At 30.9% G+C, this 15222-nt stretch overlaps 1 protein-coding gene across 10 annotated transcripts in view; it reads right to left on the reverse strand.

The window, feature by feature from the left end:
- LOC117118993 (rho guanine nucleotide exchange factor 11-like) overlaps nt 1-15222 on the reverse strand; it is a 95345-nt gene that overhangs the window by 5999 nt on the left and 74124 nt on the right. For 9 of the 10 annotated variants that reach the window (XM_033263765.1, XM_033263760.1, XM_033263762.1 and 6 more), the window contains 13 exons: nt 12184-12216; nt 10212-10286; nt 8849-9018; nt 7744-7973; nt 6860-6985; nt 4363-4480; nt 3722-3900; nt 3403-3478; nt 3062-3229; nt 2614-2821; nt 2053-2195; nt 1578-1669; nt 256-334 (listed from right to left, as the gene is read on the reverse strand). In XM_033263765.1, the coding sequence (XP_033119656.1) occupies nt 256-334; nt 1578-1669; nt 2053-2195; nt 2614-2821; nt 3062-3229; nt 3403-3478; nt 3722-3900; nt 4363-4480; nt 6860-6985; nt 7744-7973; nt 8849-9018; nt 10212-10286; nt 12184-12216 (1697 nt within the window). The remainder of the gene's footprint in view (nt 1-255; nt 335-1577; nt 1670-2052; nt 2196-2613; nt 2822-3061; nt 3230-3402; nt 3479-3721; nt 3901-4362; nt 4481-6859; nt 6986-7743; nt 7974-8848; nt 9019-10211; nt 10287-12183; nt 12217-15222) is intronic. The other variant, XM_033263761.1, reaches the window with a different exon arrangement.

Raw genomic sequence — 15222 nt, forward strand, 5'->3', positions numbered from 1 at the left:
CAGGGGCATAGCAGAGGGGGTATTAATCTAGTACCCTAAAAAATGCCCCTGCTAAGAAAGAGAAACAACTTTGATTGGTAAATGTGACAACTGTAGTAAAATGGCATGGGCTGTAAATCCAATACAAAATCAAACATCATTTGTATCTAACCACTTAACCACTTCATAATAAGAATCAACACTAAACCATATTATTTAGAGCATTCCCTTCAAAGCAACCATTGTTGGGGAAGAAAAGAGATTCAAAATTCTAACCTATTGTTTGCTTGCATTTCCTTGTAAGTCGCATCAAATACTGGACTACATCCTTACTGGAAGCATCTTCTGCCAATGACTACAAATTAAACATCAATTGATTAACAAATAATCTTCAATACAGCATCAAATAAATATTAATTTTCCCACTTCTTATCAATTACCGATTACTATATAGCTCTTTGTTCGTTACTTGTACGCATTTCCATTTACATATGATTATTGCCTATGCTTATTCGTAAAAAATCAAGTTATACCTCTTGGCCAGTTCCTACCTAAAGCTGCTGACCTGTAGCCAGTCCTTACCTAAATCTCTTAACCAGTTCCTACCTAAAGTTCCTGACCGTTGCTATGTTAGTCTTTGCCAGTCCTTTACTAAACCTGTTGGCCAGCTCCTTGCTCCCTTAGCTTTTGCCAGTCCTTTTGCCTATGAACTTCTTAGCCAGTTCCTACCTAAACCCCCTGACTTGTAACCTCTTGGCCAATTCCTACCTAAAGCTCCTGGGGCAGATTGCTATAAAATGGTCTTAACTGGTAGTCTTAACTTCTGGAATAAAGCCGGCTCTATCACGTAGACATTCTTACTAAAGTCATTCATCAAAGACCATTGCTATAAAACAGTCTTCCCTAAGACCGCTTTGAGTATTGAAATGCAAACAAGCACTCCCTGGTAACGTAAGATTGAGGGCAATGTCATGCATGCTCGAAATGAACGTAAATAAATGTATCGAAATGAACGTAAATAAACGCAGACCTATTTTCACAGATGCTAAGAAGCGTGCAGAATATTCGTCGTTGGATTCTCTGACTTCGACGATCTAGGCCTAGGTCTTGCCATTGCACAATTAAATTAATCAGTAGAACGCCATGATGAAAATGATTTAAGACCGTTTTAAGCCTCCTCCGAGTAGGCTTTAAAATTTAAGACGGCTAACTGGTTAGACAGCGGTATAGCAATGGTCTATAATCATAGACCGGTAGTGGCGTCACGATTATAGCCAGCTAACCGTTAAGACCATCTAAAGACCGCTTATAGCAATCCACCCCTGACCTTTCTATATCTTAGCTTTTGCGAGTCCTTACCAAAACCTCTTGGCCAGTTTCCACCTAAAGCTCCTGACCTGTCTCTATCTTAGCTTTTGCCAGTCCTTACTTAGCCAGTTTCTACCTAAAGTTTCTGACCTATCACTATTATTTTTGCCAGTCCTTAACTAAACCTCTTGACCAATTCCTACTGAAAGCTCCTGACTTCTACCTTAAGAAATGTTGAGAGTAAGAACAGTGAAGTAAAAATACTATGATCTTATAACAAACTGACAAACCTTTTTCAAAATGTCAGTGAGAGGTGTGGTAATATCTTGGTTACTCAACTGCTGGGCATTTGGCAATACATCGAAACCACGACTTGATGATTCTATAATATAAAAAAGCAACATCAGATACTGTACTGTTATACATGAGAGCCCAAACCTTAGCCAAGGCCTCAAGCCTCTTAATTACAACAATGAGGCTGTGGTAGTTTTTTTTTCTTTTGTTATTTTTCTTTTCTCTTCTCTTTATATCTAAAAAGGTTGTCTGCATTAAAATTATCTTGATTATTTGTATGCACAAAAAATATATGTATTATATTCATATGCTGCTGATTGGTAAGATATCTATTTTGTAATCTCAAAGCTATTTTATTTGCTCTTTTGACGAGCAAATAAGTTATCTCATGAAAAACAATACACTTTTAGCCAATTATAATTATTCAAGTATCATAATTAATCAATCATCAATCATTATCACTTGACTCACCCAAACTATTAGTCCTAGTTTTATGTCGAACAGCCTCTTCTACTCTAACAACAGTTACAGACCCATCAAAAATCTTTGGTCCCTCAACTACGACAGGCTTCTGGGATGGTTGAGTAGGGGTCACTATCACCTCATTCGTTTTGCTAAACAGCATTAATTATAATAACGATTACTAATAACAACAATAACAATGATGACAATAGTAAATGTAAAGGAAAAACTGAAATATATATTTCAAACAGTATTCCAATCACTACCAATAAAATTCTCAATAATTAAATTGTTGTTATTATAAATATATTAATATAAAATGCAACCTATTATTATAATTATCATTTAGCTATTTTTGTTATTACCTTCCGGATGGGCTTGTCACAAACAGCCTATGATGCTAGGCCTAGTTTGGTGGATTGAGCGGATCGACTGCAAGCCATTATTTTTTCAGTACATAAATAGGGTGCAACAGGGCAAGGGTTTGTAACCTCAGACTATCTTGTTATTACTGTTAATATTTATTATTATTTCATTAATATTGTTCATTCTGTAGCTTCATCACAATACCTTTCACTCCGATCATCTGGCGCTGGTATTGGCGGTGGCATCGGGGCAACTCGTCCTTCTCTCCTCCTCGAAGGGCGTTTCTTCGCTGCCTCTTGGGCAGCTAAGATCACATCCATCCACGCTTGCCTCTTAATAGCTGTGGCTGCAACCAGCTCGTAGATTTGCGGTCCAGTTATTTGTGTACTGACTAAGAAAAATGCCTTTTTGTCTGCAGGAAGACAGATATAAGAATTAATTATTGACTGCTTTATCGCAGCATAACTAACTGCCCTTGAAGGGCGAAGTAGAAAGTTTACATAATAGTATAAAATGAGGGAAGAGATAAATTGTCCTATTTTAGATTATATTAGCGAATAACTGCTTTTCCCCTCAATAATAATTCGTTTGTTGTTCACCTAGTGTGAAATTAAAAAAATAATTACAATAAACAACAAGAATACAAGCTTACTTGTAGCTACATTCCGACAAAGAAGTGTGGCCAGCTTGACAATCGGGCTGTGTGTATTCCGCACATCATCGCCACGTTGCACCGTCATACTGTGACATTTTAATACGTATCGCTCATCTTGCTTTTGTAACAAGACAAGAATATCATCAAGTAGAAGAACATGTAAATCTAGAAAATGAAAAATATATAAGATTTTGCTTAATATATTAAAAAATCAGATGAAATATTTATAATTAATTTGGTAAATCTGTGCTAACTCTTAGCCTGCAGTGCCCTAGATTTGGGTCAATATTCCATTTGCCTATCTGAATAGGCAATTCTGATTAGATTTGACAACTCACCTAATTTTTTTGTTTTTCCTATTTTCCATGTTAAGTCGCCATAATGTAGTAACTTCCGACTCGTTATGTCAATATTCTGTAATAAACAAAACAAGGGTCACCAAATGAAACATACAAAACACAAATACACAAAAAAAATCCCAAATGAATGGAATTTAAATCTATTAAATTTGTTCATAAATTTGTTGTATATTTGCCTCAATTTTTCTTCTACTTAAGCTTTCCACTATTTTGTATCATTTATTTTGGGAAGGGAAGGATTGTTTGTTAGGGATGTAACAATAATAATACTATGTTTACAATTGGACCTTCCAATTACCTTGTATTCTTGTACAATCGGATTGCTTGACCGGTCCAGAGGTGAAGTGTCCATCCTCCGACTGATCTCATTCAGTTTCTGTTGGTTTTCGCACTCTTTCACAGCTTGGTTTACATAGCCAAGCACCTGCTTACTGCATTCTAGTGACTTCTGCAATTTCTCAGCTTCAGGACTAGAAGCTAATATTTAAAAAAAAAAAAAAATTTCAAGGTATTTTTTTTCTTACTTGTGAAGCTTGCTTCAATAAAATTACTACAAGCTATCACCGGCAGCTGACGGTGATGCTGATTGGTCAGTCAAATCCAGGAATGTTCCCAATAAATCTTTCCGTTAAGCTTCGCTCCCTGGATATTGCTGCTAAGGTTCACAATCAATAACGTACGCAAGCACGTTCTTTTGTGAGACGTGCACATATTCCTAGCACACGTCTGATTGGTCAGTTAAGTTTGATTAATAAGAGCCAAAAGCAGATTATACATTTTTAGTCAACATTTTTAGACACCATGTCATGAAGGCTTCATGTCTCAACGATTACACTCAAATGTTGTAAGACTTTCACCATGGTTCAGCGTACACACATACAAGCACGCCATACGCATAGGTCATAGGTTGTTGATACACTATGCTGGTCTTATACTTACATTGCGTGTACTTTAAAAGATTCTCTATAAGTAGTGGATACTTCGTGATTCTTTGATATACAATGGAAATGATGCCTGGGAATGGTAGTCGTCTACATAAATGATTTGACTCAGCTTCCTAAAAAAACAACAAAATAAAGCAAGAAAATGTTATAAATGTTAAACTACTGTAATTATATTGTTGAAAAAAATTTAAATTGCTTTCCCTTAATATGTAAAATAATATAATTAATGAAAACATAATTGTTCCTGATCTGTCTCATTGTTGATAACCTATATTTTTTTTCAAATTTGACTGCAGACAGATTAAATAAAGAGGGAATGGTAGTCGTCTACATAAATGATTTGACTCAGCTTCCTAAAAAAACAACAAAATAAAGCAAGAAAATGTTATAAATGTTAAACTACTGTAATTATATTGTTGAATAAAATTCAAATTGTTTTCCCTTAATATGTAAAATAATATAATTAATGAAAACTTAATTGTTCCTGATCTGTCTCATTGTTGATAACCTATATTTTTTTCCAAATTTGACTGCAGACAGATTAAATAAAGAGGGAATGGTAGTTGTCTACATAAATGATTTGACTCAGCTTCCTAAAAAAACAACAAAATAAAGCAAGAAAATGTTATAAATGTTAAACTACTGTAATTATATTGTTGAATAAAATTCAAATTGCTTTCCCTTAATATGTAAAATAATATAATTAATGAAAACATAATTGTTCCTGATCTGTCTCATTTTTGATAACCTATATTTTTTTTCAAATTTGACTGCAGACAGATTAAATAAAGAGGGAATGGTAGTTGTCTACATAAATGATTTGACTCAGCTTCCTAAAAAAACAACAAAATAAAGCAAGAAAATGTTATAAATGTTAAACTACTGTAATTATATTGTTGAATAAAATTCAAATTGTTTTCCCTTAATATGTAAAATAATATAAATAATGAAAACTTAATTGTTCCTGATCTGTCTCATTGTTGATAACCTATATTTTTTCAGATTTTACTGCAGACAGATTAAATAAAATTTTGGGCAAATTAGGCCTATTGACCTGAACCTGGCAACTTACCATCATAAACTGAGCTACTTTTGTGTCCTTTGCTTGCTTTGCTTTTAGATTCTCAAGCGCTGCCGCTTGATTTTCACAAAACGTTGCACAAACCTTTCGCATTCTTTCACCTTCTGCCCCATCAAACTGGATTCAAAAACACACAGTAATTATCATTTACAAGATTATTTTATCAATAATGAAATAATTCTCACAATGACACTGAAGGAAACACTAAACATTAAAAAAAAATCCTACAGCGCTTGAACACAGAACCTATAGTTTGGAAGATGGCACAATGAAGACCAAATCATATTTATTTACCAATAATTAATAATAATTAATAATAATAATTGATATTATATACCTATTATATTCTGGGCATCTGAATGGTTAAGAAGAGGGCAATAGAAAGTACTATTCCCCACAAAAAGTACTATTCCCCTGAAAAATAGTACTTTTTTGCCCTGTCACATGTGCAAACTCTAGGCTCACTTAACATTGCGCTGACGGTAAAGGGGCAATAAAAGCTTGCTACAAGTTATACCTGCCAAATTTGCTGGCATCTGATGCACAAGACAAAAAAAAAGAATTACATATTGCCTTCTATGCAAAAAATCACAAAATATTGTGCACTATGTTTTTTTTTTTTTTTTTATTGTATTGATCGAACTGCTACTGATTACAGTCTTCGGTTGGTAAAAATTTGTTAAAATACATTTATAATGCCTGTATTTATGTTTTAATGACAAATTCACTCCATTTTTAGGAATTTTTTATGTGCGAGATAATAAAACATAGGCGTAAAAAGTGGATGCCCAAGAAGCGCGAGACTTGCGCATTATGCGTGGAAGTTGACAGGTGTAACAAGTTAACCTGCAAAGTTTATAAAAAAAAACTAATTTACAGTCACACCTACCTTGTTTAACAATATATCCCCGACTTCTTCAATTACATTATTGCTAGAGGCTTCTTTGTGCTTTTTCATTGCATTATTAAGCGATGTATGCACCTCAATTAAGTCTGGTAGATTTGGGAAAATGAATTTAATCTCTTGGTCCAAGATATGCTCTGCTTGCATTGGACGAAAAAACACACGATCTAAGACTTTCAGACCCCGAACATGTGTCCTCTCAGTGTGGAATAATTCTATAAAGAAATCAAATATGAATTTACAAAACAATATTTAACTTATTCTGACTACCAATATATTCATATAAAGTGTCATGAATAATAGTTTTAATAAAACCACAAAAAGCAAGTGTTTTTCCCATATGTGATTCTAATCATTTTTAATTAGTCCGCATCCATCGTTTCATGTCAAGGTCTTTCATCAACCTAGCATATTAAAAAATTAGTAGGTTCCAGAAGAGAATGAATATCTGTCTCTTATACACATCTAGATGTGTATAAGAGACAGGAGCTGAACCTGGCAACTTACCATCATAAACTGAGCTACTTTTGTGTCCTTTGCTTGCTTTGCTTTTAGATTCTCAAGCGCTGCCGCTTGATTTTCACAAAACGTTGCACAAACCTTTCGCATTCTTTCACCTTCTGCCCCATCAAACTGGATTCAAAAACACATAGTAATTATCATTTACAAGATTATTTTATCAATAATGAAATAATTCTCACAATGACACTGAAGGAAACATTAAACATTAAAAAAAAATCTTACAGCGCTTGAACACAGAACCTATAGTTTGGAAGATGGCACAATGAAGACCAAATCATATTTATTTACCAATAATTAATAATAATAATTGATATTATATACCTATTATATTCTGGGCATCTGAATGGTTAAGAAGAGGGCAATAGAAAGTACTATTCCCCCTAAAAAAGTACTATTCCCCTGAAAAATAGTACTTTTTTGCCCTGTCACATGTGCAAACTCTAGGCCCACTTAACATTGCGCTGACGGTAAAGGGGCAATAAAAGCTTGCTACAAGTTATACCTGCCAAATTTGCTGGCATCTGATGCACAAGACAAAAAAAAAGAAGTACATATTGCCTTCTATGCAAAAAATCACAAAATATTGTGCACTCTATGTTTTTTTTATTGTATTGATTGAACTGCTACTGATTACAGTCTTCGGTCGGTAAAAATTTGTTAAAATACATTTATAATGCCTGTATTTATGCTTTAATGACAAATTCACTCCATTTTTAGGAATTTTTTATGTGCGAGATAATAAAACACAGGCGTAAAAAGTGGATGCCCAAGAAGCGCGAGACTTGCGCATTATGCGTGGAAGTTGACAGGTGTAACAAGTTAACCTGCAAAGTTTATAAAAAAAAAAACAAATTTACAGTCACACCTACCTTGTTTAACAATATATCCCCGACTTCTTCAATTACATTATTGCTAGAGGCTTCTTTGTGCTTTTTCATTGCATTATTAAGCGATGTATGCACCTCAATTAAGTCTGGTAGATTTGGGAAAATGAATTTAATCTCTTGGTCCAAGATATGCTCTGCTTGCATTGGACGAAAAAACACACGATCTAAGACTTTCAGACCCCGAACATGTGTCCTCTCAGTGTGGAATAATTCTATAAAGAAATCAAATATGAATTTACAAAACAATATTTAACTTATTCTGACTACCAATATATTCATATAAAGTGTCATGAATAATAGTTTTAATAAAACCACAAAAAGCAAGTGTTTTTCCCATATGTGATTCTAATCATTTTTAATTAGTCCGCATCCATCGTTTCATGTCAAGGTCTTTCATCAACCTAGCATATTAAAAAATTAGTAGGTTCCAAAAGAGAATGAATATTGAATTCATTTCATACTTTTTTGATAACCTAGATTTATTGTTTATATGCCTTGACATAGGCATATAATAGTAATAATAATAGTGTAGTTTTATATAGCACATATCCATCTAACATAAGACGCTCAGGGCGCTTGATATGTGGACTAGGAACTCGATCAATACTCAAAATATGTACTTAAAACTAGCAGATGGTTTATTATTAGAGAATGAAACAAAAAATGCTAACATTCTAAGCACATAGTCTTGCCATAGGTTGTGATTTTATTTTCACTTTCCTTTATTTGTTTTTCTTTTACTGCTGTCTTTTCCGTTTTCAACCATATGCAGGGGCGGATCCAGAGATGTCCAAAAGAGGGGCCAGATGTCCAAAAGAGGGGCCTATGTCGAAAAGGGTGGGGGGGGGGAGAAGCGATCGAGAGACAACACTACCCTAGGGGGTCCAGGGAGCAAGCCCTATATATTCTGGTTTTGTTCATTTCTGATGTCCTGGAAGGTGTGACAAATGGCATATGCGCTATACAAGTTCACAACCACTGACCATTGACCATGCAGCATAGTACCTCATTCATAAATAGAGGATAAACCCATTGATTGTTAAAATGTAATATAGTAACCAAAAAATAATAAATTTTTTTAACTTACCATTTATAATTTCTTGCCTTTTGATATCTTTAGATTTCATTTTCTTCAGAAGTTCTTTACTAACATTGTCTTGCCAATTGGGGATCACATTCTCTACATCCAAATCTGAATCGTCATTATCTTCGTGTCGGAAGGTCGTCTCACACGATGAAAATAGTGAATCATGGCTTCTATATAGACATAAAATAAAATAATTTTTAGTAAGAGACTATCCATCTTTATTTGACAAGAACTTGTGACATACCTAAATATGGCCATGACATTACATCATGACCATATATAGGCACATCATGACTATATATGGGCATACAAAACAGTTTTCGGTCAAAGAAAATTTGATAGTGTGGACTGAACTTCAAAATGGATCTGTAAGAAAATGGGGAAAAAACAGAGAAAATAAAAACAAAAAAGTGAAAAAGTTTAGTCTCATTGAAAGAAAGCATGCATATCATAAATCATATTTATGTAAAACTAGCTTATTAATGTAATTTGATGGTGTAATCATAAATATTAATTGAATAATTGTTAAAATATGAGAATGATTGTCATTGCTTCTATTGATGTTAACTGTTATTTATTTATTATACTTACTCAATTTACTTTTATTACTGATATAGGTTACTGCATTGTTGTTGAGATTATGATTATTGTGTTATCATTGTTGACGCTGACTATAACATTTATCACGTCTATTATATTTATTGACCATTGATACTGATAGATTTGTATAAAAACTGAGATTCATGAATAATGTGCTATTGTCTTTATTGAAGTATGTTGTAATATCTACAATATTTATTGACTGATGGATTATTGAGTTTGATACGTATTGAGGTTATGGACGTGCGCACAAGTCGAACACGATGCTAATAACGTGAATTTAACGTGAATTTCAATGTAAGTCTTAAGGACGGAAATATTTTGTAGAAGCAGTCTTTGTAAGATGGCATTAATTGTATGATATGCTTTACATTATTTGTTTGTTGTTAATTATCTTTTGTCCAGTTTGAAAATCCTGGCAAACTTGTAACATATATAAACAACTATATTTATAAGAATTATATAATCATGTCTATCATTTATAACAAAACATAAATCAAAAGTGAATATGAAGAAGTTGAGTAAAGATGATTGGATGCACAAGTACTAGATTCTTCCATTTCTTAAATTAAATCATTTTAATCAAATTAAATATTTTCTCCAGCACAATAAATTTGAAAATAACTTCTGAATTAAAATTTAAAATTTACTACATTAACAATAAAAGATTTTACATATTAAAAAATCATATATGACTATCAATAATTAGTTAAACAAAATTCCCCATAAATGTAATTGGAAGAGTCTAAATAATAGCACTGACCTGGTTGACATGCTTGATGATGATGAACACTGTGACATCATTGAATTTGCTTTCTCCGTGTCCAGATCAACATCACTATAAATAGATTACATCAACATTAGATTCATCCAAACACATTTGATAATACAATATTCAATAAATGTTTCTCCAAGCAGTTTTCCTGTATTAACAAAAATCTATTTGCATTACAACTTATAAACTATGTACTGTAGTGTAAAAATATGAAAGAGAAACTAAAATAACATAGAATATTTGTTATGATATTATACAATCATGAAAAACAGGAAAGTAACATTTATACGAGTAGGAACATACATACATATTATTTATCAACTAGAAAATAGCGGTTGAGATAGAAACAATGGAATAACAAGGTTGATGTAGTTGTTGTTGATTATTAATTAGTTATTATTAATGTCAAACTAAAAAAGATTCTGAATTAACCTTAACCTAACATGATATCATTACAATATTATATAGTTCAGAAAAAAATTTGATGGTAAAAATGACAGGCAAATTACCAAGGTAAAAGCATGTAGATTAGACCACGTAGAATACAGTATACCGTTTTGTTTTCAAAAGTCAAGGCCTTGCGTTACAAAAAGCAAGTAGACTGTGAATGAGCCAGCAAATCAAAAGCCCATAGCTTCGCATATAATTAAAATCCAGTTAAATGATTATGCTTGTAAGTAAGCTTAATAAGTTAATAAAAAAAACCCAATAATAATTATAATTAACTATTGGAATATATTTATTTAATATGTTATTATCTATTGAAGATAATAATGAAAAATTGAAAGTTAGCTGGTTTAAATACCAAAATAGATTTAATTTTTGTAAAACTTTAAAAATATTTCGATTTGAGTCTAAAATCAAATGAAATAGGAGACTAATTAATTCTGATAAAGTAATAAATCGATGGACCTTGAAATTTAATGGTATTATTTTCTGATTTATATATTTTCTATTTACTTTTTTTTATTATTCCAGTAACATAGTTTGTACCAATATATCAAATATAATATACAACAAAGTGTTCATATTTTCTAAACAATAACATGCAATGTTAACGACATTACAAAGATTGGGTACATACATGCAATCATGCTTATTATTAGCATATACATAGTTTGTGCACATAATTATCAAAATTACTATAATATGAATGTGTAACTACTATTAAACTGATGCAAATATTAAGTCCTACCATTATTCTCCTTATAATTATGTATTACAACTTTGTATATGTATCAACTAATCAAATTTCTTCTAATTTTAAATTTAAAGTTTCAATCCGTGATCAGTTTTGGTCGAGTAAAATAATAAAGAAAGACATAATGAGTTTAAATACTTTACTAATAGAATCAAATTTAAGAAATAAAACATACACATTTACTGATGTTTTTTGTAAAATTTCATAATTTTTTAAATTTATATTTTTGTAAATTCAATAATTTCAGCCATTGGCTACTTTTTGTATACGAAAACCTGAATAAAATAAAATAAAAAAATATTTATTATTACTTCCAGAAAACAACAATAACAATGATTAATGGCACAAAACACCTGTTTGTGAGCTTCAGGAACAAAAACATAAAATCATCAGGAGGGATTTAAGCTGTTAAGACAATGTTTGACGTGATCTAAGTGAAGATAAGTGAAGAATACCCCAAATAAAACAAGCTTTATACATTCATATGGTTTTAATGTCCAGGTAAATTCTTAGCATCAATATTTCCAAGTTATCAAGTGCTAAGCCTGTATTAGGCCACAAAAGGGGTTTGCAATACCTTTGAGATACCATAAAACCATTATAACATATAAAACTTATAGTATTCAATAAACATCAAAGCGATGACTTTGGATAATTAAGGAAACAAAAAAATGTGTGAAAGTGTATATATATTTGCATACATTTACATATATTTGCATATATAATAGACCATCAAGTGAGTGTAAAAACCAGACTTACTCCACAGATCGACAATGAGCACGGTCACTCGAACTTCACAGTAAAAAACAAACCAAAGGATAAAAATAATGCTATTAAGTGAGTATGCAAGCAACACCACATAACTACTATCTAAATTATTACATTATACTTTAGTTAATTCAAATCATGCACAAGTGACTACAAAATCTTAGTAGTAGATAGAGAAATTTATCAAACCAAAATCAGATTTCAAATATTTTTGAGATATCAAATATTAAAATAACAGATAAGTTATTATAAATTTCAAAATATTTAACACTTTTTTGAATTATTTATAAAAACCCAAAAAGATACCTGTTAAAGACATAATTATTTGTAGGGATGCATTAAAGTTGTCATTTGTGTATGGTATGTCTATACTGTTATTGTATAATTAAACATTCATGGTCTTAATGAATAATTTGACACTGAACTTCCAATAACCTAGTCCCAAGAAGTTAATCGTGTGCCAAGGTCAAGTAAAAAAAAAGTAGTTTCTTGTCCTAATATTTTGAAAAAAAGGAGAATGAGGCACAATTTGTTTCCATTTTTTTTTTACTCCGAGATGGCAAACAGCTAACTACTTTTTTACTTTTACCAAGCAGACACATTGAAAACAAATAAGAGAACTAGACATGATTCATACCATATGCATCCCCAACCATGAATGATAGAGAGGAATTTTACTGATGTGAGTTAGCCATACACTTTTGGTACATTTTGTAAAATAAATAAAAAAAAATTGGTAAGGCAGAGAAAAGGAATGCGCCAGGAGACGAGAAACTAGTATTTTTTTTTATTTGGCCTAATATATAACTGCGAGGTAAAGGCACAATAACAAATTTTATTATTTATTAAACTTCACAGAAAAAAACCTCCCTAACAATCAAAATTGATATACTATAAATATAAATGAGGGAAAATACAATACAAAAAAGTTACTCTTTACACAACATTGCTACAAATTACTTTATCTTAATTATATTACCATTATTATCATCATTAATGTTATTATCATTATTATTATTGTCATTATTACTATCTTTATTATTTTTACCACACACCATTATCATCATCATCTATGTGACTGTTGAATGGAATTTTGAGATTGTATTATGTGAGAGGAAAAACAAAACAGAGCAGAAAAAATTATTATCATTACAATTTAGTATTAAATCATTGCATGAACTATTCACATTATCATAAGCAGTCAGAAGTATAACTAAAATATAAGGTTAATACAATCAAAATAATATGTAAAAATGTATATTTCTGTGTAAGTTGTGGCATGAACGAATCTCTTAATATTGCCATGGCAACAGAGGTTCACTTATAATTTGTAATCTGGTTCTGGATTTGAACACATCAAAACCGTTGCATAACTGTAAAGTTTGAAGCAGACAGTGCATGTACGATCTACTAATGGACCGGTAACGTTCATTGCTGGATATATTACCGCACAACATATCCACGTTCGTTGCTTGTCATTACACCCCAATCTCATAATGGATATCGCAAAGTCAATCAATTTATAATTCTGATATGGTTTTCATCAGGTTGACGAAAAATTGTGCACGCTTCCATCCTCATTAATATTATCCTTTCGGAATGAAACTTCTTTCCTTTCGGAATGATGCACTGACTTGCCCGATCGAATTTGCAACTTAATAGCTTTGAGTAAGATCTTGTTCAATTTACAATATTAATTATTTTAATCATATTTATTATAATTAGAAAGAAAGTCATATTTCATATTTGATGCCAAATCTAAAGTAATTTTAGAATAATTAAGTGATTTAAAATAAAAAATATTACAGTATTTTAAAAATGTTTTTGAATGGAATTACGAAAGTAATATAATTATTAACATATTTATACATTTTGCTAAACTTAAATTTATTCTATATCCGTTAAGTAGGTCAGTAGTCAATTATAATGTTTCACTTATTTTAGCATTATCAATATTACATTGGTTCTTTTGTTTACATTCAGGTTTGTTTCTGTTCATATGTATCTTTTTAAGTTTAACTACTGCTAACTTTTATTTTCATTTCTTTTCTTTAAAGGTAGAATAAATAAATAAATAAATAAATAAATTTTGTATACCTATGTTAATTGATAATTAGAATGAGAAATTATATCCTCATCATTTAAAATATATATAAATAATACCATTTCTATATTCTTTACCAAAATCATTAAAAGGTTTATTAATCAATTTATTTTATATATTATTCTTTTAAAATTCATTCAATTGTTCTTTTCAATATTATTTTCTCTTTCCTAACTACTATTGAGCCATCAAGCTAATAATAAATGAGATAATAAAAATCAACGGTTACTAAAAAACGAGTAATATTATCATCACTATCGGAGGTAATAACCGCTTACTTACACGTGAATGTTATAGACAGGATAGCGCAATAAACCTTACAAGAATGACGGTAAAATGTCATGGATGCATTAGTGCAGTTATTTATGGTTACATGCAATTGAAAGGAAATTTTTGAAATACACTATAGCTAAGTGTAAATGATGAGGTATACAAAGTGAATGAGTGTAAGTGTGAATAATAAATGTATTTGATTGGACTGTTTAAAATAATAATCATGTTAAATAGGAGTGACAGTTAACAGCATAATATACCAAAAATAACGATTACTATTATTAATATTGCTATTATTAATATACTAACTTTCTAGCTCAATTTTAGTAGAAAGGTCTATGATATTCATCAACTTCAATCTCAATTTTATTATTTCATTTAACTAAACTTATATATTTTATCAATAATAATAAAGCAATATAGCTTACTGATAATAAAAAAACTAAATCACATTGTTAATAATTGCCAATTTATTTCAACTACAGTATTAATTAATTAATTAATTTTACCATTTCATATATATCACAGCATATTATTTTATATTGGCAGATATTTGGAAATTCCATTTCCAAAAAAGCAATTAATGTTTTCCTATGAGGTAACCAATGTTCAACTCTGTTAACTTTATGTCCTCTAAAATCTCCCAGATCAAA

Source organism: Anneissia japonica, unplaced genomic scaffold (genome assembly GCF_011630105.1).
Source record: "Anneissia japonica isolate Jap-2015-1 unplaced genomic scaffold, ASM1163010v1 scaffold1826_len1998817_cov189, whole genome shotgun sequence".
NCBI classification, from domain to species: Eukaryota; Metazoa; Echinodermata; class Crinoidea; order Comatulida; family Comatulidae; genus Anneissia; species Anneissia japonica.